Source organism: Ostrea edulis, chromosome 8 (genome assembly GCF_947568905.1).
Source record: "Ostrea edulis chromosome 8, xbOstEdul1.1, whole genome shotgun sequence".
Lineage (NCBI taxonomy): Eukaryota > Metazoa > Mollusca > Bivalvia > Ostreida > Ostreidae > Ostrea > Ostrea edulis.
The window spans coordinates 20,075,110-20,098,803 of NC_079171.1; the positions used below are offsets into that span (position 1 = coordinate 20,075,110).

General features: G+C 35.9%; 1 protein-coding gene across 4 annotated transcripts in view; it reads right to left on the bottom strand.

Annotated features, from left to right (window-relative positions):
• Positions 1-678: 678 nt before the first annotated feature.
• LOC125662016 (ubiquitin carboxyl-terminal hydrolase 8-like) overlaps positions 679-23,694 on the bottom strand; it is a 33,917-nt gene continuing 10,901 nt past the window's right edge. For 3 of the 4 annotated variants that reach the window (XM_048894186.2, XM_048894187.2, XM_056147113.1), the window contains 19 exons: positions 23,130-23,274; positions 22,468-22,895; positions 21,145-21,272; positions 19,827-19,977; positions 19,156-19,449; positions 16,250-16,355; positions 14,176-14,328; positions 13,492-13,663; positions 12,790-12,859; positions 12,386-12,516; positions 12,068-12,173; positions 9,893-9,997; positions 8,893-9,015; positions 7,072-7,185; positions 4,944-5,086; positions 3,283-3,415; positions 3,116-3,146; positions 2,879-2,967; positions 679-2,564 (listed from right to left, as the gene is read on the bottom strand). In XM_048894186.2, coding sequence (XP_048750143.2) covers positions 2,493-2,564; positions 2,879-2,967; positions 3,116-3,146; positions 3,283-3,415; positions 4,944-5,086; positions 7,072-7,185; positions 8,893-9,015; positions 9,893-9,997; positions 12,068-12,173; positions 12,386-12,516; positions 12,790-12,859; positions 13,492-13,663; positions 14,176-14,328; positions 16,250-16,355; positions 19,156-19,449; positions 19,827-19,977; positions 21,145-21,272; positions 22,468-22,895; positions 23,130-23,274 — 2,694 coding nt within the window. In that variant the 3' untranslated portion in view covers positions 679-2,492. The remainder of the gene's footprint in view (positions 2,565-2,878; positions 2,968-3,115; positions 3,147-3,282; positions 3,416-4,943; positions 5,087-7,071; positions 7,186-8,892; positions 9,016-9,892; positions 9,998-12,067; positions 12,174-12,385; positions 12,517-12,789; positions 12,860-13,491; positions 13,664-14,175; positions 14,329-16,249; positions 16,356-19,155; positions 19,450-19,826; positions 19,978-21,144; positions 21,273-22,467; positions 22,896-23,129; positions 23,275-23,694) is intronic. The other variant, XM_048894188.2, reaches the window with a different exon arrangement.

Here is a 23,694-nt window from a genome sequence, read left to right on the forward strand (position 1 = left end):
CGAATAAAGTTGATTCTGTTTGACAAATGCATCGTCTCGTTTTCAGTCTACAGTAGACATTTAATACGTTGTTGAATTTACCTGGCACCGTCCAATAAGTTGACAATTACTGTCCACTATTTTTAGAATGGAAACAAAGGACAGGTCAACTTATTGGACACCTATACCGGTAACGTATTAAATATTCTGTATAGCAGCCTAAAATAACAAAGGATTACAAAGTCATAATAAAAATGTTTTAAAGATAGGAAATATATTCTTTAATTTATGGATAACCGATTGGATCAAATCTTTACACTGACTATCTGTATATTGTGTTTCTGTTCCACGTGAATTTTAATTGCTTGATGAAATTATTTTACGTTATAACTTCATGTAATACTATTCATAGTAAAGTTTACATTCATGACAAGTTTAATAGGAGCGTCCTGACAAGTTTAATAGGCGACCAGTCCACCAGTTTAATTCTTGGCTGAAACTGGTGCTCATTTACAACTGAGTGGAATCCATCAATGCTGATCAAGTGCATTGTCTAAGGACACACGAAAAGCGTCACGTGACACAATGAGATTCAAACCAGCAACCTCTTGGTTACAGGCTGAACATCCTTATCACCACTGAGCCACACACTGTGTGATTATATAACACCACCCCCTGTCTGATACTGAAACCTGAGAAAACTTTAAAAGTGAAGTTTATTTCATTCACATTCATTACAACAATTAAATCGAAAAATTGGTAACAGCTCTTTGATAACAAAACATGATAAATTTTGAAATATATCCAGCAAACTCTCATTACAAATGAGCAAAGATAATGTTACGGTATGTTCACAACGAACATGCTATATGTATATGATACAATTTGAAATGCAGGGTTGATATAAAGTTTGTCAATGGAGTGATTCTGTGTAAAGTATATATATACATACATGTATATTTGTTTTTGAAATATTCATCCTTCTGTGCAAGCAATAGTTAAATATTCTGTTGTCACAGCCATAAAAATAAATCACAGATGCATTATTTGTAAACATACAAAATGAGATATGGAAAATATAGTCTGTGTGAACTTCAGATAAAAATTAATTTCAGGGAAAGTTGAACAGGGCCATGATGTAAAGAGTAATGCAAGGGAGGTAACTTTTCTATTCCCTTAAATTCCTACAATAACAAGAACCCTAGCATGACTTGTACATATTTGTATCGAGGGCCCCCAATTCTTATATTCTACCAAGTATGAAACAAATTTATTGGCAGAATATCATGCCTATCCTTAAATATGTCATGTAAAAATCAGTGCTGGTTCACAAATTTATGATATGTACTCTTTAAACACCATCATAACATTCTACAAGTACAGTGCTCCCTCAATATATTGCCAAGACCAAGGAGGGGGGGGGGGGGGGGCAATATATCGAGGGGGCACTGTTGTTCATTTACAGAATGAAAGTTGTTTTTGCTCATTTTATATGATAAACAGTATTTAAAGTTTGAGCAGTTTACGCATTGTAAACCGTGACGTGGTTTATAAAGGACTTATATTGTATAGAATGAGTAAACATTACTCTTATTTCTTATCATCTAATTTAGAAAGACAGATTTGATGTCATTTGATAAACAATTATAACGAAAATAGGAATTTTCTATGGCATGGAGCAATATTACTGTAGCAACAAAATAGAAACAGAGGACCTGGTAACATCAATCCTAGTCAAACTGTGTTATATATAAGTGAAATTGAGCTAGTCAAAAAACAAATTTCACCGTTCAAGGGCAGTAACTCTGCAATGCTTATGCTTTGTTTTAGTGATCCTCACATAGTAACGAGGATTACAGACATTGTGTGAAATGAAAGTAAGCATATGTACCTGTATTGTTCATTTATGTTTCACTTAAATAAATTGTAATGTCATCAACACCAAAATGCACGAACATGTTGAGAAAACATTAAATGAAAGCCCATGTAAAAAAGTTCACTTCAAAGAGAAAGTACATCGAGTCCTTCACTGATACATAATACACGTTTCTACAGTTTATCTCAATATATCACATTCAATAGAAAAAAAGCACTGTTTATAAATTGACCATAACCCTGTACATAAAATTGTAAAGCACATCAAACAATGCACGGGTTTAGGGGAATTGTTTGTAGTAACATAGTAATTGTTGTTTATTATTCCAAAGTACTATAAAAGGACTAGTATCAGATCTGAATCTGTGGTACTTGTCTGGTGATGAGGGTGCGCTCACCACATTTATTAGTACCAAGAATCCACCACTGACAGAGATGTAGAATGCGCATGCTTTAATTTTTATGACCTGATTAAAATGCTGATGTTTTTCTGAGTATATCAGACGGAGAAACGTTAAACACATGACTTTTATCCATCACCATGTTGCAAGGTCCGAGAGTTTTATTAACTTAAATTAGGTGGGATTTCACCACACGGTGGGTGGTGGCTCAGATTTCATCACATGGTGAGTGGTGGCTCAGAAATGTTGCCTGAAGTTGGGTGGTGTCAGTTCCACTGATGTATAGTACAGAACATAGGCTGACGACGACTGAAAAAAAGGAGAAAAAAGTGAGGAATCCTAGCTGCTGTCTGAAATCAAACATTACCTGTTGCGATCTTTAAGATTCCTTACACATAAGAATTTGTCAAATACTCACGTAGAAGGGCACACTAATAGTAGGCATGAATCAGGATCATTCACACAAAATTATTATTTTTTTTTTTAGAGATTTGCATTGTAAAATTGAAATTACACCAATCTGCATAAGCACCAGAATGTAATGCTTTAGTCGTAGAAATATACTGTATAACGTGGGCATTATTTTTATACAGTAGCCTGTTGGTAGTTAATTTTTTACTGACCCGCACACTTGACTCTGAAATCTCCGACACATGGTCATCGTCATACTTGTACCAGTTCTGTGTGCACGGGCTACGACAATATGCTGTATCTGAAACAACAGATAAATACGAGACTAAAACAGGGTCATCAATGTCTGTAATTCACAAGCAAACAGTACAAGTAAGTGATTCACAATTACTATGAAATACTAGTACAAGTACTAATAACATAAAGATGACTAGGTACATCATACTTACAATGCCCTCCATCCAAAGTCCCAGTGTGATTCTAAAACAAAAGTCAATCCATTAAGTACAAATAAAAAATTCAAATAACTTATAAAACAAAACTATTGTATTTTCTGATCATAATATGAAAATCCAGAATGGGACTATCTCCCTTCACTCTCTGTGTCGGTACATACTGAGGTAGCGTAGAGTTTGTAGACGGTCTTTGTAGACTTAGGTCCATCTAGATACGGGTTCAGGTCCAGGTTCCTAGCAGGGAAATCAACATGGCTGTTGATCTTTTCTCTCCATTGGCCCTTATACACAAACCTACAAGTATTGGAGAAATGTGTTCACAATAAACCTACAAGTATTGGAGAAACATGTTCACAATAAACCTACAAGTATTGAAACATGTTCACAATAAACCTACAAGTATTGGAGAAACATGTTCACAATAAACCTACAAGTATTGGAGAAACATGTTCACAATAAACCTACAAGTATTGGAGAAACATGTTCACAATAAACCTACAAGTATTGAAACATGTTCACAATAAACCTACAAGTATTGAAGAAACGTGTTCACAATAAACCTACAAGTATTGAAGAAACGTGTTCACAATAAACCTACAAGTATTGGAGAAATGTGTTCACAATAAACCTACAAGTATTGAAGAAATGTGTTCACAATAAACATACAAGTATTGAAACATGTTCACAATAAACCTACAAGTATTGGAGAAATGTGTTCACAATAAACCCACAAGCATTGAAACATGTTCACAATAAACCTACAAGTATTGGAGAAATGTGTTCACAATAAACCCACAAGTATTGGAGAAATGTGTTCACAATAAACCTACAAGTATTGAAACATGTTCACAATAAACCTACAAGTATTGAAACATGTTCACAATAAACCTACAAGTATTGAAGAAACATGTTCACAATAAACCTACAAGTATTGAAACATGTTCACAATAAACCTACAAGTATTGAAGAAATATGTTCACAATAAGACAAACCTACAAGTATTGAAGAAATTTGTTCACAATAAGACACATCCGCTTTGCGGTTTATAAGCGTAAACTGCCCCAAACCAATTTTTATCGTATAAAAAAACAAAACAAATTCATTCCTGAAGTAAACAAAGGTTTGCGTTCATACTGTACATCATTATCAATGTTTTACACATCTTGTAAGGGCTGTTCTATTTAAACACATGGGGTACCAGGGGAAGGCACTTTTTAAAAAAAATATCTATGGGTGGTTCACACTGGTGGGATATTGATTCTATGGTGGGTGGCTTTTGCACAAAAATTGCTTCTAGGGGTGGTTATTTTACCAAACCATATAATCTGTGAGAAAATAATCAGAAGAACACACGAATGACATAGGCAATCTTGGCGTTCTGTAAATTATGCTTGAAAGGGAATTGCATGTATTGAATACTGAAATAAAGTTGATATCAAGATGAAAAAGTACATTTTGTGCTGTATGACGGGAAAACAATTCTAATTTGGGAATATTTTAAATTCTACTTTTTGAATAAATCAATTTGCTTCTATAAGTGGCTATATAGCTTCGTTATTTGCCTCTATGGGTGGATAGGAGTGTACCAAAATCACTTCTATGGGTGGTCATCCTAATTTTCAAGTGCCTTTCCATTGTACGTTTTACTGGAACAGCCCTAAACTTTTAATTGAATGTTTTCATTGACACATGTAATCGTTTCACTCTTACTCTCTACACATTCAGACCTGTCCTTTGTTTTGCTCTTTTCTCCATCAATTCTGGCCCACCCTGTTTTTGCCCTTCTCTTTGACACATTCATAATCCATGTCTAACTAATTACCTGTTGAGCCCTATGAGTAGAATTCTGGGAAGTCTCCAGATATCAATTTTTTTGACGGCATCACGGTCAACTTTACATCGAGGACAGCGCCATCTACTGCTTCCTGTTAATTTCTCCTCTTTTAGAAACAACTTCAGGCAATCCTGATTAAAATAAGTGCAGTGGTGTACAAGGAGAAAACATGTCTATAAGAACAGAAAACTTGGAAAAAACACAATTAATACAGACATATTTTATAACAATGTCCATCTGCTGTTGCTAAAGAATGATTTTACTTTCATCATTGAAGACTATCAACAATGCCTGTTCTAATGGGACTGTGTAAACAAGAAAGAAGATAGATGAATGAAAATCAGACATATACACATGGACAGATTACGTGAAACCCGTTCATTGGATGAAAAGGCGGACATGGTGAACCAATGCATGTCCAAAAGTTGTTTGTGGGGGGTGATACTGATAGAATGTACAAAAAAATCATGAAAAATAACTTAAAATGACTACGACTTTCTAAAAATTTAACAATGAAATTACCAGTTGCACAGGTTTACATAGTACATGTATATAACATTTCCGCAAAATCTGGAACTAAAGTGCATTGCCAAATAATTCTCCAGTTAAGAGCCAGACAGGGTTTTGCCATGTTTGGCCATATCATCTTAATCAAAGGTTACAGTGACCTAACTTTACAGTATATCACACCTTCTACCCCAGATGCATCAGCTGACAAGGTCTGATGATTCTATGCCTCAAACCAGACTCAAACAAGATGTGTTTGTGAAACACAAATGCCTCCGATAATGGCCAATTCCAATGGCCAAGGTCACAAGGGCAAATTTCTTGGTACCAGTAGAAAGATCTTGTCAAAAGAAATGCTCAAGTACAATATGAAAGCTCTAATATTTACCATTTAGAAGTTATGACCACTGTAAAAAAAAAATTTAAAGTAGGTCAAATGTCAAGGTCAAAAGGTTCAATACCAACGGAAAGATCTTGTAACAAGGAATACTCATGTGAAATATCAAAGCTCTATCTCTTACTGTTCAAAAGTTATTAGCAAGGTTAAAGTTTTCAAAATGTAGGTCAAACTCCAAGGTCAAGAGTAAAAAATGTTGGTACCCACGGGAAGGTCTTGTCACAAGGAATACTCATGTGAAATATCAAAGCTCTATCACTTACTGTTCAAAAGGTATTTGCAAGGTTAAAGTTTTCAAAAAGTAGGTCAAATTCCAAGGTCAAGGGTAAAAAATGTTGGTACCCACGGGAAGGTCTTGTCACAAGGAATACTCATGTGAAATATCAAAGCTCTATCACTTACTGTTCAAAAGGTATTTGCAAGGTTAAAGTTTTCAAAAAGTAGGTCAAACGTCAAGGTCACAGGGTCAAAAATGTTGGTACCCACGGAAAGGTCTTGTCACAAGGAATACTCATGTGAAATATCAAAGTTCTATCACTTATTGTTCAAAAGTTATTAGCAAGGTTAAAGTTTTCAAAAAGTAGGTCAAACTCCAAGGTCAAGGGGTCAAAAATGTTGGTACCCACGGAAAGGTCTTGTCACAAGGAATACTCATGTGAAATATCAAAGCTCTATCTCTTACTTTTCAAAAGTTATTAGTAAGGTTAAAGTTTTCAAAAAGTAGGTCAAATGTCAAGGTCAAGGGTAAAAAATGTTGGTACCCACGGAAAGGTCTTGTCACAAGGAATACTCATGTGAAATATCAAAGCTCTATCACTTACTGTTCAAAAGTTATTAGCAAGGTTAAAGTTTCAGACAGAATGACAGAATTACAAAAGGACAGAATGACAGACAGGACAAAAACAATATGCCCCCCCGATCTTCGATCTCGGGGGCATAAAAATCTAATTGACAGACAGACATACCATAATATGTCCCACTCAGATGGGCATATACGAAGTAAATGAACAGCTTTCAAGAAATCTCTGGACTAAATACATTTACGGAGGTACGGACAAAGTGAAACCAATTCTCAACCTTGAACTTCATTTGTGGGGGTATAAATACCGTACATAAACAAATAGCTATGTAAAATATATGAATATTCAAGGGGCATGAAACTACGAGTTATGAAATCCAAATTTATGATGTTAGAGAAGTGAAAGAACTTACCCCAAGACTACACCGGGAGGAGGAAGGGAGGGGCAAGGTAAGAAACATGAAAGCCTGGAAGTTAACAGACATCTTCCTACAGTGTAGACACATCAAAGTAGACTTCAACTGGCCCTGTAAATACAGTAAACATTATAATGTAAACACGTCAACTGGCCCTGTAAATACAGAAAACATTACAGAGTAAACACGACAACTGGCACTGTAAATACAGTAAACATTACAATGTAAACATGTCAAATGGCCCTGTAAATACAGTAAACATTATAATGTAAACACGTCAACTGGCCCTGTAAATACAGTAAACATTACAGTGTAAACACTTTAACAGGCCCTGTAAATACAGTAAACATAATGTAAACACTTCAACTGGCCCTGTAAATACAGTAAACATTACAGTGTAAACACTTTAACAGGCCCTGTAAATACAGTAAACATAATGTAAACACTTCAACATGCCCTGTAAATACAGTAAACATAATGTAAACACTTCAACTGGCCCTGTAAATACAGTAAACATTATAATGTAAACACGTCAACTGGCCCTGTAAATACATTAAACATTACAGTGTAAACACTTCAACAGGCCCTGTAAATACAGTAAACATTACAGTGTAAACACATCAACTGGCCCTGTAAATACAGTAAACATTATACTGTAAACACGTCAACTGGCCCTGTAAATACAGTAAACATTATACTGTAAACACGTCAACTGGCCCTGTAAATACAGTAAACATTATAATGTAAACACGTCAACTGGCCCTGTAAATACAGTAAACATTATAATGTAAACATGTCAACTGGCCCTGTAAATACAGTAAACATAATGTAGACATGTCAACTGGTCCTGTAAATACAGTAAACATTACAGTGTAAACATGTCAACTGGCCCTGAAAATACAATAAACATTATAGTGTAAACACGTCAACTGGCCCTGTAAATACAGTAAACACTATAATGTAAATACATCAACTGGCTCTGTAAAGACAGTAAACATTTTAATGAGGGGGAAAATAAAATGAGTGTGTAACATTCCCAGTATATTAACGGTCAATGGTCCACGAATAGGTGTATCTATTACAGACACTTTCAGAGAGTAGTGACAGCATGGATACAACTTAATCTTATATCATAACAGATGTTTAATGTATTTAACCAATGATAGATTTCCTATCATAACAGATGTACATGTATAATGTATTTAACCAATGATAGACTCCAGATCATAACAGGTGTATAATGTATTAAACCAATGAAAGACTTCGTATCATAACAGATGTATAACGAATTTAACCAATCATAGACTTCCTATCATAACAGATGTATAACGTATTAAACCAATGATAGGCTTCGTATCATAACAGATGTATATTATATTTACACAATGATATATTCGGTATCATAACAGATAAATAATGTATTTAACCAATGATAGACTTTGTATCATAACAGATGTATAATGTATTTAACCAATAATAGACTTTGTATCATAACAGATGTATAATGTATTTAACCAATGAAAGGCTCCGTATAATAACAAATGTATGTTGTATTTATACAATGATAGACTCGGTATCATAACAGATGTATAATGTATTTAACCAATAATAGACTTCGTATCATAACAGTTGTATAATGTATTTAACCAATGAAAGGCTCCGTATAATAACAGATGTATGTTGTATTTATACAATGATAGACTCGGTATCATAACAGATGTATAATGTATTTAACCAATAATAGACTTCGTATCATAACAGTTGTATAATGTATTTAACCAATGATAGACTCCGTATCATAACAGATACATAATTTACCTGGAACAGCTCCACAATTATGGACTCATTACACAGCTGGTGATGTCTCCAGGCTATCTCTGCAGCCTGGTTATCCGGTAAATTATCATTCTCCTGCTCAGGGATCTCGGGGCGTTTCTTCACCTGTCAATCAAAGTGAATATCTTACATAGGCTATCACAGGACCTCAAAGTATCAAACACCTTATAGAGACACACAGGATGATTTATTTAGGTCATATTTACTGTTTGCCTCATTAGATTTAAAAAGTTTTGCTACAAGTACCTATTTCTTAATCTTTTCAACATGGAAAATAATATTCAAATCTGTTTTTGAGCCAATCCCGATAGCTTCGAAAAATACATGCACATTACCTTAGGCTCTTACATTTTCCTGTAAATATTTCATTTTGAATTCTTTCAGAAAAGACATGGCACTTCCATTTAGAAAAGGAAAACAAGGGCACCACTAAACAGAGCATTCCAATGCACAAAGCGATAACAAAGTTGTCTTTCCAATTTCAGATCAGAGAGAAAACGGTAAGTATGCTATTGGGTCTTTCTGTTTCTATATTGAAAACACACATCTGACATAAATCCTTTATCTGGCCATACCTGTGTTTTTGTAACACTGATCAGATCTGCATGGTCCTTACACCATACATTACAATTCTAAAACAACACAATGTACAAGTAGATGGTCCTTATCAATGTTAACTTTGTTTGAAGTTATCAAAGAATGACGAAAAATACTAAAACACATTCTTGGTGAGGCCCTAACGAGGCCTCTAAAGACATTACGATTTTGAAGTTTATTTGGTGAAGCCCTAACAAGATTTCTACAGACATTGCGATTTTGAGGTTGATCTTGGTGAGGCCCTAATGAGATCTCTACCGACATTGCGATTTTGAGGTTGATCTTGGTGAGGCCCTAACGAGATCTCTACAAACATTGCAATTTTGAGGTTGATTTTGGTGAGGCCCTAACGAGATCTCTAAAGCCAACAGTGTTTTAACCTGACCTTGTTCAGGCCCTCGTGAAGTCCGTCCATCAGGAATGTCAGAAAGTCGTGGCTGTCCTGTTGAGTGGTTCCTGCAAACTCTGGGTTGTGTTTACCCACTATAAACTGTAAAGATATAATTGTCGGACTCAACCACACGATCATGTTTAAATCCTGGAATTCAAGTAGACGTGTTTAGAAGATTAGCATGTTACAGCACATTAATTTTTTTTTCAAGTATCCAATATATGTTTGCATCTATGGTACCATAGTTTTCAGAAATAAGGTTGATGTGGAGTGTAGGGCAAAAGGCTCATCTTTGGCCATTTTCTGAGAAAAATCCTTAGATTGATCGATTCTTAAGGTAGGGTGAAGACTTTCCCAGCTATTTCCAGTGCTATTGGAGGTCAATTGGGCATGAGTATTGTTGCAAGTGTTACTTAATAAATCTAACAAATGTTTTGCAAAAATGACACAGGCCATTCATTACAATGATTTGGTAAATGAAATAAATATTTTTCTCACATTATCACCAGTGTGAGATCAACTTTGCCCATGTGAGACAGCCATGCGAGATTTTTCTGTCTCACACTGCTGCAACGTCATTTGATTGTGACGTCATATATTTTCTATGATTTACGTTACACGGTGAAGATTTAGGTTACACAGTGAAGTAAAAATATTTTACATTGTTATCTTGAAATCTTAATGTATATACCTTTCTGCTGGACAACCTTGGGTTGTTTAGTTTACACTTACAGTGTAAACCATTTTCGGGTATGATCTTTCTGCCTATCTAATTAGTTTTTGAATCGAAGTTCAAATGACGATTTTGATAATTTAGAATTTTCTAAAAGCTCCTAATTTTATGCACTAAACTGTTGGTAAAATATGAGAAAAATAATCCTTCATTATTTACTCATGTGGGATAGGGAAAATCCACCTCGGGAACAAGATTCGCTGTCTAGGACTCGGCAAAGCCTCGTCCTAGACTGCGAATCTTGTCCCCTCGGTGGAATTTCCCCATCCCACACTCGTACTAATGAAGGATTCTATTTATTAGTTCTTAACACTCCGCCAATCTAACTTGAAAGTATTGCACAACTGTTAATATCATCTGTCAAGTTGATTTTTACGTATTGGCTATTTTCAGCAAACCCAGCCAAATTGAATGAATGTAATTATTGCATAATAAAAGTCCCTAACTTCATTTTTCTTAAGAAAGCAGATTAGAATAAAGGGGAAAGAAAGATAACTCTGATATAACACACATTTTTAGATTTTTTAGACACGAGTGTCCAGGGATTTAAATCTCACACTCGTACACTTTTAATTATTGTTATAGATAATTTACATGAATAAATGAGATCATCAATATACTACATATAAATCATTGAAAAAAAATGAAACATAACAAACTCATTTAAGTCAATGGAGATAGAGAATCAAAACGAAGGGCCAGTCATGAAAGAAGCAGAGGTAGGGCTTGAAATGCTGGCATTGGTGTGTTATATCAATGATTATCTACACAATCACCACACGGTGGATGTCAAAAACATTTCTTTTTAAAATTGATTGATACTCGTTACAGACTGACCATGAGACACTTCAGGGTGAGGTAATTCCAACAACTTTGAACCATTCAAATGGTCTTAAAAAGCAATTTTTTCATCTTCAAATAAATTTTTTTTCACATAGGGCTAAGGCCTCTTATAGGTCAATTCAGTGTAATGGACAAGGTTAGCGGGGGTGAGTTTAAGATGGAGATCTAATGTCTGCAGTCCCTGGCGGTGATGGTAAGGTTAGCGGGGGTGAGTTTAAGACGGAGATCTAATGTCTGCAGTCCCTGGCGGTGATAGTAAGACATACATGTTACAATTTAGTGTCAGAGAAATTTTACCTGAGAGTGCCTGGAGGCGAGTAGGAGGATACAAAGATTTAGAGAAATTTTACCTGAGAGTGCCTGGAGGCGAGTAGGAGGATACAAAGATTTAGAGAAATTTTACCTGAGAGTGCCTGGAGGCGAGTAGGAGGATACAAAGATTTAGAGGATGAAGAGCCTCATCTTGAAATCCCAGCAGTCAGTATGGGACATATAGATTTAGGTTTCAAAGAACTTAAATCTCAATTTCCCTGGGGGTAAGTGAGAGGGGGAGGGGGGGGGGGCATAAAAATTATAGGTCTGAAGAAACTCACCTTGAAATCTCTAGGGGTGATACACTTGTACTGTCCGGACCACAGGGCCTTAATGATGACAGAGAAGTCATCTGCTACCTCACCATAGTAACCAAGCTGACTCTCTCTGTTACAAATATCAACAAGAAAAATCACATTTTCATGTGCCTCTAACATAGATCTAGTATGTAGCAAGAGTGTATTTCAGGGTTCCTGATTGACACACGATGAAATGCCCAGTATGAAATGCTCGAAGATAAAAATTCTACACACAGAAATCTAATAATCTGAAAATTTTACAAACTTTATATCACTGCTTTAAAAAGTAAATTCTCATACCTGTTAATGTCGTATAGATACATGTCCGTCAGGAAATATGTTGCTAGTGGCGACGTGTTGTTTAGACACTGAATGGTGGAATTCATGTAACACGTGTTGCCAAGGTTACGTAGACCTGTCAGAGCTCGACCCTAAAAACCAGACAAACATTTAGATCACATGATTTTAAAATGGAGTATGAATGAAAAGAGTGCAAGTACTCAACGCATTTAGTAAATGATTTACACCAAACCACATACAGATGGAAGACATTCAGAATGTGTGCTTGTAGTGAATTTTATCCAGCAAGGTGTACAGTGTATGTTGTGTATCCATCATAATCCTCATTTCCATACACCGGGTTCAAGTCTCTGTTCAACTCACCACATTTCCATACACCGGGTTTAAGTCTCTGTTCAACTTACCACATTTCCATACACCGGGTTTAAGTCTCTGTGAAGGGCTTTTCTAGGCTTTGGCTGAGGATGGTCAACTCTGAAAAATCCAACAAAATCAATAACATTTCGCTGTATCCCATGTGTTAGTCTAGAACACCGGATATTGTAAATGAACCTTCTGTTATGTAATTTCATGTCAGGCCACTTTCTGAAATATCTTGGCTTACCTCTTCCAACATGACATGAAAAATTTTAATACATGAAGGAAAACAGACAATTAATCTGTGTTTTAGATATAGTATAAAATTCAACACTTTACATTCAACACAAAGAAATCTTTGAAGTCATGAGAACATTGTTTGAGTTGGACAGGTGAGGGCAAACAAATAAATTTTTAGTAAATGATGTTTGCAGTAGATTTCTATAAACAGTAATATTTGTGATAACTTTCTTTCACAGATTAACCTTATTTGTAGTTTGACATCCTTTCTTACTGTAAAAGTGGTTATTTACATGTGGGGGGGAATTTACACTAATTATGCGGTCACATGATAAGTGTGTAAATTTCCCCCACATGTATAGTTATTTGATATTCAGTTACTGCATATTTTTCCCCAACGCCTAATGTTGGATGTGGAAAAACGCATACTTAACCCGTAGCGTAAATAACCACTTTTACACTAATTTGATTAACCTTGGCTGAGGTTTGACTTTCTTTTATAGACTAACCTTGGTTGAGGTTTCATGGCCCTGTTTACGGTAGGAAGTGTTTTGGGTGCCTGCTCTTCATCAAACATCATCTTGGCAATGTTAGGAGAAGAATTGGAGCGTGTCAAGCCTCGCTTTGGAGTGGTTGGTTCATCTTTAAGCTTGGTGACAGACAGCTGTCCTGGAGGCTGGCCTAATTAAACAACAGATCAATTATAAAGGATCTCAGACCAGTAATGAAGTATTCTTGATAATAGTTTTCTTTTTGAGCAATATGTACTCGTAGGCATGGTCTCCCTTTAAACATTTAAAACAGAAAGCAATCATGACTGGATTAAACAAAACACAACAAATAAGACAAATATCACATGTATTTTTCACATTATCAAAAAACATCATTAATTCTGTGGATTTTTTATCATACATGAATAAGTATTATTCTCACAAACTAGGTAGCATTGCTTTCATTTCTTTATTCACTAGTTAATACTGTATAAAATCTTTCAGAATCAGGGAACTGCGATATCATTTCATATTCTTGCAAAACTAATTGCCTTATATAAAGTACAGTAGTGACCTATTTTTCAAGTGTGTATCATCACCATAATTATTTTTGGTAGCATTGCAATGTCCCACTAGCAATCACACAATACATGTGTGTCCTTCAGCACTTGCCAGATGTTGCCACATTTCAGAATGACTCACTTGTCTGGGTATAAGGCGACTCCCACTGTGTGCTTCCCTTGTTGTGGTTGATATAGTAGTACCTCCTCGTGTTCAGGTCCAGCCTCTTCTCCCACCCACTGGGCAAGTTGGGGGAGGGGATGGTTTTTGGTTTTGAGGGTTGTGACTCAGCAACTATAATACAATTGAAATATACAGACGTTACAGAATTACAAAGATTGCATGCTTTTATAGTTATTAGATACTATGTAATCCACTATTGTTGCACAATGAAAATTTCATAGTTTAAAAAAGGAATAGAAAACTTATAGATTTTGATTTGAAGGATAGATGTATCAGATTCCATTTCATCTCTCATTTAGCCTGCCCTGCGTTCTATATCTCCACTCTCGATCAAGTCTACCGTAACCATAACATTCTTCTGTATTAAGTTTTACTTGCTTTGCATAAACAGGATAAGGCAGCGGGCTCAATGCCTATTTCAGCCTTCTCCTTGCAGGGATTTTTTTTGGGGTCTATAGGGGGCCTAAATAAGGCCCCATTCCCAATGTTTTAAAGCAGGTATTTTTCCCAATTCTTTGCTTTCAAATTCCCAAACAATGAAAACAAATCAAGCAGGGTAGCCTAATTGTTCATAAATCTTCTTCACAGGCTCACAGATTACAATTTTTTCTTCAAAATTGTTAAGTAAACCTAATTTTCTGACCTCCGCTTATTTGAATGAGGTAAACATTGACCAAATTAAAAGCCAGAAGGAGTTCGGTTATTCCTTAAAGCACTCTGGATTGGTTTTCTCCCATCTTCTCTATATGAAACATTTTTCCCAATTGGAAAGGCCCAGGCCCTTGAAATCAAGACCTTAAAAAAAACCTGCATTGACCTACCATTAAGTCTATCACGATAATGCCTATTTCAGCCTTCTCCTTGACCTATGATTAAGTCTATCACAATAATGACTATTTCAGCCTTCTCCTTGAACTATAATTAAGTCTATCACGATAATGCCTATTTCAGCCTTCTCCTTGACCTATCATTAAGTCTATCAGGATAATGCCTATTCCAGCCTTCTCCTTGATGACTATTTCAGCCTTCTCCTTGACCTATGATTAAGTCTATCATGATAATGCCTATTTCAGCCTTCTCCTTGAACTATAATTAAGTCTATCATGATAATGCCTATTTCAGCCTTCTCCTTGACCTATAATTAGCCTTCTCCTTGACCTATAATTAAGTCTATCATGATAATGCCTATTTCAGCCTTCTCCTTGACCTATAATTAGCCTTCTCCTTGACCTATCATTAAGTCTATCAGGATACCTCTGTGTCTCGTGTATAGCTCAACCTGTGTTTTCATCTCCTCTCTCTGTGAATACTTTTATAACTACATGTATATAAAGCTTAAAGATGTCTCCTCCATACCCTGCCTTGCTTGCTCTATATCTCTCTTCCCTCCACTCTGCAATTCCAGTTAATAAGTCAGATATTTTCTCTTCCAACTTCCACCAAGCCTGCTCCACCTCTCTCCACTCTGTACTTACACAAACATATAAATCTGCAGAATTTCTCCACCACCCCACTTCTCAGCCCTCTTTCTCCACCCTCTATACTTACAATTAAGCAAGCAGCATTTCTCTCCCACCTCCTGCCTGGCTTGCTCCACCTCTCATTGCACTTCTCCATCCACACACTCTCTCTCTCTCTATTTCCTCTCCCTCTACTTACAATTAAGTCAGCAGAGTTTCTCCTCCATACATTCCCAGCCTGCTTCACATCTCACTTCACTCTTTGTACTTACAAGTAAGCTGAAGAGTTTCTCCTCCACACATCCCCAGCCTGCTTCACATCTCACTTCACTCTTTGTACTTACAATTAAGCCTGAGGAGTTTCTCCTCCACACATCCCCAGCCTGCTTCACATCTCACTTCACTCTTTGTACTTACAATTAAGCCTGAGGAGTTTCTCCTCCACACATCCCCAGCCTGCTTCACATCTCACTTCACTCTTTGTACTTACAAGTAAGCCTGAAGAGTTTCTCCTCCACATTCACCCTCCAGCCTGCTCCATCTCTACCTCTTTCTCCACTCTTTGTACTTACAATTAAGCCTGCGAAGTTTCTCCTCTGCCTCTTTCCTAGCTAGGTCTGCTTTCTCCTTCTCCAGTCTTTCCTCCTCCACTTTCTTCATTTGCTCTTGCCTCTTCTTCTGACAAAATAAAACAATTATAACATATTTAACCCATAATCATAAACAAGAGAATCGTTGTTGTAAAGCACTTCATATTTTGTACAGTTGATCAATGCAGGTCACCATTCACACAGTAACTGATATTTCAAAGGAGACAATGTTAGGCCAAAAAAATTAATAGTTTCTTGGGCCAAAAATTTCAAATTTTGGGAGTCAGACAGGTATTTTTTTTTTTAACTTGGCTGTAGCATGAGTTATCTTTCTTTTTTTTTTATGTTGATTGTAGAATGAGTTACCTTTTCTTTCTCATGTACATGTTTATACAGAATAAGCAATGGAATTTTTATTCCTGTCAAAAATAGCCTCACATTACTAACTATTGAATTTATACTAGTATCTTTAAATACTTTCACATAAATAAGTATGCATTCAATAATTACTTGATTAAAAAGATACTTTCTATTTCATTAAAACCTTCTGAAGTTTTTATTTTAGTAAAACCTTCTGAAGTTTTTATTTTTGAATAGTAAAACCTTCTGAAAGTTTTACATAAATACCTATAACACAAGAGTTACCTCATTTACATAAATAAACAACTATAGATTGAAAAAAAAAATCCATGTGGTACCCTTTCAGCAGATGCGGTGGGGCCTGAGAAACAATTATTTTTGGCCTTATCTTGGACCCTGGTGACTTTTCATTAACAACACTTACCACTTACTTTTACCATACCTTTATACAAAATATGATATCATAGGTTAAAATACTGTGTTAAGGGACAGATAAAGTGGTTACTTTAGGTTTCTAATAAATGTCATATTCACTATTCAAGGTCATTTGGGGATTCGGGGATTCTCAGTCAAAAAATACCAGCAAGTGATATGTCACAATCGTAAAGCATAAAAAATGTTGGTTATTCAAATATGATTTAGTCTTAAGGCTTGCTCTGGTGGTATATTAACACGTACATAAACAACATAAGTGCTCTTTTTCTTTGAAAAGATTGGACAAAAAAAATTAATTACATGGTTCTCCGACCAATTTTCTCAAAATTAGATGAAGGAGGGGGGTTGGGGGGTGTATCCACTTTATCTAATAAAAAAGATTATCAAAAGGGAATTTTTATTTCAATTCAAAAGTCACAACTTTTAAGCAGTTTCAGCACAGAGCAAGCATTGGAAAAACTTCCCACTATATGCCATGGCTAGATAACCATTGTGGCTTTTTGTATCTGTACAGACATTAAGGCTGTCATGATTACATAACCCAGACAACCATTTGGAAAATATCACCTGTTAAAGCAAACGTCGAGATGACCCAGACTTAGTCAAACACTTTACAGACAGGGGCATCTAAAATGTGAACAGGGATTCCAGGTTTCATTTTTGGCATTAAAAGATCACATAAGAAGAAATTTAATTTTATTCATTTAAGGATAAAAATGGTTAATGTGCATTGATTAACAGATGCAGGAAGGCCCCAGAACCAAGTAATTAACTTTTTTAAGCCTTTGATTACACTAATTGTTATTTTAGTAATTAATCCTTTCATGGTGTCTTAACACTCCATGAAGTTTTTGTCAGAAAATTACTATTTTTCAAAATGATTACAATTCAATGACAATTATCTGAGCAGATTAAGCCTAAAATATAGGCATCTTGCACTAAAAATAAAATGTATTGTGTCACATGATAATATCAAATGTATCCTAAGCACTTACTGCAAGTGTGTGGAAACAAGGCTCTGGCATAGGTTTTATTGTTATATCATATGATTATCATTTGTTTTAAATGTCTTCCATGTCTTGGCAAAGGAAACACTAATTTGAAAATTATCCTACAGGTTAGAATTCTGTTTGCCTAAGTAATGTAGAAAGTAGACTTTCCTTTCATTCATTCCTTTGAAGAGTGGCACAAAACTTGGCTGAAATGTTTCGAAGTCAATAAGAAAATTTTGAGGATAGGCTTGATATAACCATTTTCCCCAAATCACAGACAAAAAATGATTCGTAAGTCGAAAGAATGTACAGTGTAGACTCAATGTACTAATAAGCTACAAAAAACCTTTGCATAGAAAATTAATTACCAGTTAATCTTAAAGTTTATAAAATTAATAATGAATAACACAAAGCTAGAAAAATGGCGAGGATATTCACATATATAGAGAGAATCCTCAGCTGGCCACAATAACATTGGTTTTACAAATGTAATAAATTTTGAAGCGTGAATGCCTGTAAAAGGTTATGCCAGATTTATGAATTGTGATGCAATAAAAATTGCTTATACAGACTCATTTGAATCTTGATATTCATTTGCTTTATGTGATACTAAGAATATGCAGATTTACAGGCATTTTCTTTCAACAGACATTTTCTGAGTTTTTTCACTTCAGAAAATATGCACTGAATGTGTAACCTTCAATTAGTATGAACAAAATGAGTCATGTAACCTTCATTTTGTATGAACAAAATGACTCAAAATGAGTCATATCACGCTTTGTGTTTTAATGTTGTAAATATGCAAAATTACTGTAGTTTTGGTTCACATATTGCACTCAGGATTTGTAGGCATGAAGCGCTCTCAAAAATTAAGATGTAGGAAATATTCATGGAGATAGTTAAATTATCGCCAACTTTCTTTCATCATATTTCAAAATTTGAAATCAGAATTACAAAAATTTTCTATTTTTGTTTCTATCTTTGTCCATGATGAGATATACTGAATTTCACATTAATTTCAGAATATTTAAATTTTAGGGCTGGAAATGGTTATGATCGCGCCCGTCAGTATACTGAATGCTGATTCGACCTCAGAGTTACCTCCTCTTTCCTTTGCTCCTCCTCCTGTTGCCTTCTCCTCTCTGTCTCCCTTTGCTCTTCCTCCTCTTTCTTTTTCTGTGTCTCAAGTCTGTCAGCTTCAACTTTTTGCTGTGCTGCAAGTTTATCTGCCTCAGCCTTTCTCTGTGCCTCAAGTTTGTCTGCCTCAGCTTTTTGTTGTGCCGCTCGTCTCTGCTCTTCCTCGAGTAGTCTCTGTGCCTCATCTTCAGCTTTTTTAAGATCCAATTTACGCCTCTCTTCTTCTAGTTTGGCATTTTCTCTAGCCTTTTCTAAAGCCTGTACATGAATATAATCAATCTGTATACATTAAATCTATGTGACACTTTTATGATAGAAAACTGAGAGATGGATTCCTTATGGCAAGTGTGTGCTTTCGTGAGTTAGGGTCTTCTGATCTTGATGACCTAAAATATCATGTAGTCGTAAAATCTCACTTTGAGAACATCCCTGACCTCTAATCATCATAATACCTCACTTTGAGAATATCCATGGCCTCCAATATACAATATTATGTCATCTGAAAATTCCACTTTGAGAACATGATTGATCTTGTCAATATACAAAATTTGATGATAAAATCCACACCCCAGGACTTTATAATACAATATGTAATTAGTATCATCGTAAATCCCCACTTTGACAACACCCCTGACCTTCCTGTCTGCCTCGCCCTCTTCCCTTCTCTTCCTCTCCTGCCTCAGCCTCTCCACTTCCTCCAGTCTTCGCTGCTTCTCTCGCTCCATCTCCTCCTGTACCTGCCTCTTCTCCTTCTCCTCGAGGTCAAGTATGGCTAGCTCCTTTCTCCTAAATCACACAATTATGTAAACATAACTATAACCTGATCAATAAGAATACATTAACAGACATATATCATTGCAAGAAAAAGTACAGTAAAATATCTGTATCTCGAATATGGTTTATCTCGAATACCCTGCTTGAGTCGAAGTCGACCGCCGGTCCCGGCCTTTTTCCCGATATAAACGATTTTAAAAACTTCTGTTATTTCAAACATGGTAATCTCGAATACCCTGCTTATGTCGAAGTATTTTCAAGGTCCCATGCCCTAAATTCACCTGGTTTATCTCGAAGTGCAGTCAATTTTCCGCTCTGCTTACCATACCTGACGTCGTCAAGTCACACATTCACGCCCGCGACTACACCAATTATAATTACTAACCGCTAATCCACGCTCCCCTTTTGCGAGTAGTCCCAGGTCGCAATAATTGGTTCAACAGCTTGGGTGATTAGTGAAGCCTTCCAATATTATGCATGAAGTTCACCGCCAATCATGAACTAACACGCCCGATTTCAGGGGTAGTGTTTTGAATGATACACGCTATATCATTAACATTTGGGTTAAATAAACGTACAAAATTGCCGAAGTACGCTTGAAGGTAATGCTCACAATAACGATAACGCATTTAATAATACATGCTTCATCTTTGAAACATCAAATATCCTCCTTGAAAAAATGATATACTCAAGATCAATTTTGGATATCTCGAACCCCCGGATATCTCAAAGTTTTTTCAAAGTCCCTCGGACTTCGAGATAGAGATATTTTACTGTATTAAAATCTTTTAAATCAGATTTCTCTTTCATATGTACTTTTCATTCTGTAATTAGTTTGCTAATTGTAAAACTCCCTCTCTAAAATTAGATAAGACAGAACTCCCTTCCTCTTTCAGAAAAATGCCTGGATTTAACAACCACATGAGAGCTGCCCATCATGTTGTTTTAATCCAGGCACTCCATATATCAGTACATTAGGTGGTTATCAAACTACACAGAGCCTAACACTTGCTTTAGAACACAGTGAACACACTCTATGCTGAGCCTAACACTTGCTTTAGAACACAGTGAAACACACTCTATGCTGAGCCTAACACTTGCTTTAGAACACAGTGAACACACTCTATGCTGAGCCTAACACTTACTTTAGAACACAGTGAACACACTCTATGGTCTAACCTTTCCTCCTCTCCCTTCTTGTGAGAGTCTGTCCTCGAATCTCCCTGATTTTCCTCTACAATGGCCTTTTTCTTTCTCATCAAATCGGCCACATCTCTAGCCTGCTCCATTTTTAACCGCTCCAGCTCCTGAAGGTAAGGAGACAGACATTGAATGACAAATTCCATCCACTACCCGTAAGCATATGAATGGGTCATATAGGACTTTTCCTTTCTACTGCCAAATTCTGTATGACCAATAGGGGTCTAATGATGGGGTTGAGATCTATCATGATATATTGTGATACACTATGGCCATATCACTACAAATTGAGATTTTTTTTTTCAATAAAAAGTACTACATTGTATAATTTAATTAATTCTTCTACCATTAATCAGTTTTAAAATGTAATTGTTCTTCATGTTTCTACTGATTTATACAGAAAATTAATAATGCTTTCTTAACTTTTGTCCAAAATCAGGTTTGCTTTTAGCCTTTTTGTGAAGCCTGTGATTGTACTAGGACGATTCTCCTACCATCTTACGTGAACAGGTTGTAAGGAGCCATATATAAAAGCTTAATTTTTACAAGTCTAGTAAAGAAACCAACACGACGGATGATTTTAATTAACAAGAAATGGTATCACTAAACATTGAAAAAGTACATTATTTTGTTTTGTATCATGATTCAATAGAAAATCTTATTGCCTCGCAATACATTGATGTTATACCAGTATATTGTTACATCCTCTAATTACCAATACATACAGTAAATGCAGAATACAGCATACATAAAGTCCTTATCTTAAATCATTATGAAGTCCAATTACATAGTTAAAATTTCAATGTTGGTTATAAAATTCTTACATGTAAATTACAGTTTGTACAAAAGTACAGCCTGATTATCTCCTTGTGTTCATTTATTTGTAAAACCTTTGCATGTTATCACATTTTCTGATAACACTCTTGTGTCACATTACCTGTTAGTCATACCTTTGTGTTACCTGTTAGTCATACCTTTGTGTTACCTGTTTGTCATACCTTTGTATTACCTGTTTGTCATACCTTTGTGTTACCAATTTGTCATACCTTTGTGTTACCTGTTTGTCATACCTTTGTGTTACCTGTTTGTCTTACCTTTGTGTTACCTGTTTGTCATACCTTTGTGTTACCTGTTTGTCATACCTTTGTGTTACCTGTTTGTCATACCTTTGTGTTACCTGTTTGTCTTACCTTTGTTTTACCTGTTTGTAATACCTTTGTGTTACCTGTTTGTCATACCTTTGTGTTACCTGTTTGTAATACCTTTGTGATAGCTGTTTATAATACCTATATATTACATTACCTGTATCTCCCTCTGTAACTTCTGTCTTTTTGCCTCCTGCTCCTCAGCTTCCTTATCTTTCTCTGTCTGGATCCTCATCTCCTCCTCCTTACTCCTCACCACCTCCTCAGCTGCCCTCTTCTCCTTCCTTTGTGCCTCAGCCATCAAGTTATTCTTAGGCACTGATATTGTCTTACTGTCAGTCTGGGAGGTGGGGAAGACATTGTGTATAGAATTCAGGCTGTTGTTTGAGGGGGAGGGTTTGGGTTTGGTGGACCTGTCCACGCTGGGTCTGGCCTGGCCCCCTGACGTCGGTATTGGAGGTTTAGCAGTGTCAGGCACATTGTTGAGCAGACCCAGTGGGTCTGACGAAGCCTCTACTTCAGGCTTTGGTTTGGGTTTAGGAGTAAGAGAGAAATCTTCATCAAAGTCAGGGTAATCAAAATCCACTGAAAAACAGAATATTTTATATCAAAAAATGCATTCTCTTTAGCCGAGACACATTAAGCTTAGATCCGTTACTGACAGTTCTTAAATCTTACTTAATTTCAGCCATTCTGAGCAACAGCAAGTTGAATTTCTTGTCAAATTACTTGTAACATAAATTATTTTGTTATTTTTTACCATGCAAACACATATTATCTCTTAAAGTATTCAGGAATTCTATAATATATAATTTTTACATGATGGGGCTGATGACATGGGTCCCTCCTGTGTGGGGTTGGTCACGTTGGCGTTGGTGGTGACTTGGGGGTAGTACATCAGCCACTGGTCGTATCCCCCCTCCAGGACTAACGGCTCACTCTTTATTATCACTGTAGAATCATACTGAAACAGCACACATACAGCGCAATTAAATTCCTAATCTCTGACTCATCCTTCAATATAACAAGTCTTTATTCTGTTTAGATGCTAACTACCAGGAAACGGGAGAGCTTATTTCTAATGGGATCTAGTTATAGTTTTGGGTGTTATTTTGTTTGATGTTTGCATGAGAGGATCATTAGTGTGGGAGGATATCAAAGAGGCCCAAGAAAAGCCCAAATCTTTGAGCAGGGCAACCACCATATCTTCATACATCTTAATAGTTGTGTAAATTCCTAAGCATTTTCATAACAAGTTTGTGATAGATATGCACTTGGGACAGTTCTGTGCAACATGTAGAGTTTTCAATTTTCTCAAAAATAATTTACATGTATATTGCAAAGATAATACTACTAAGTGCAGGGCTTGAATTAGCAATGAAAC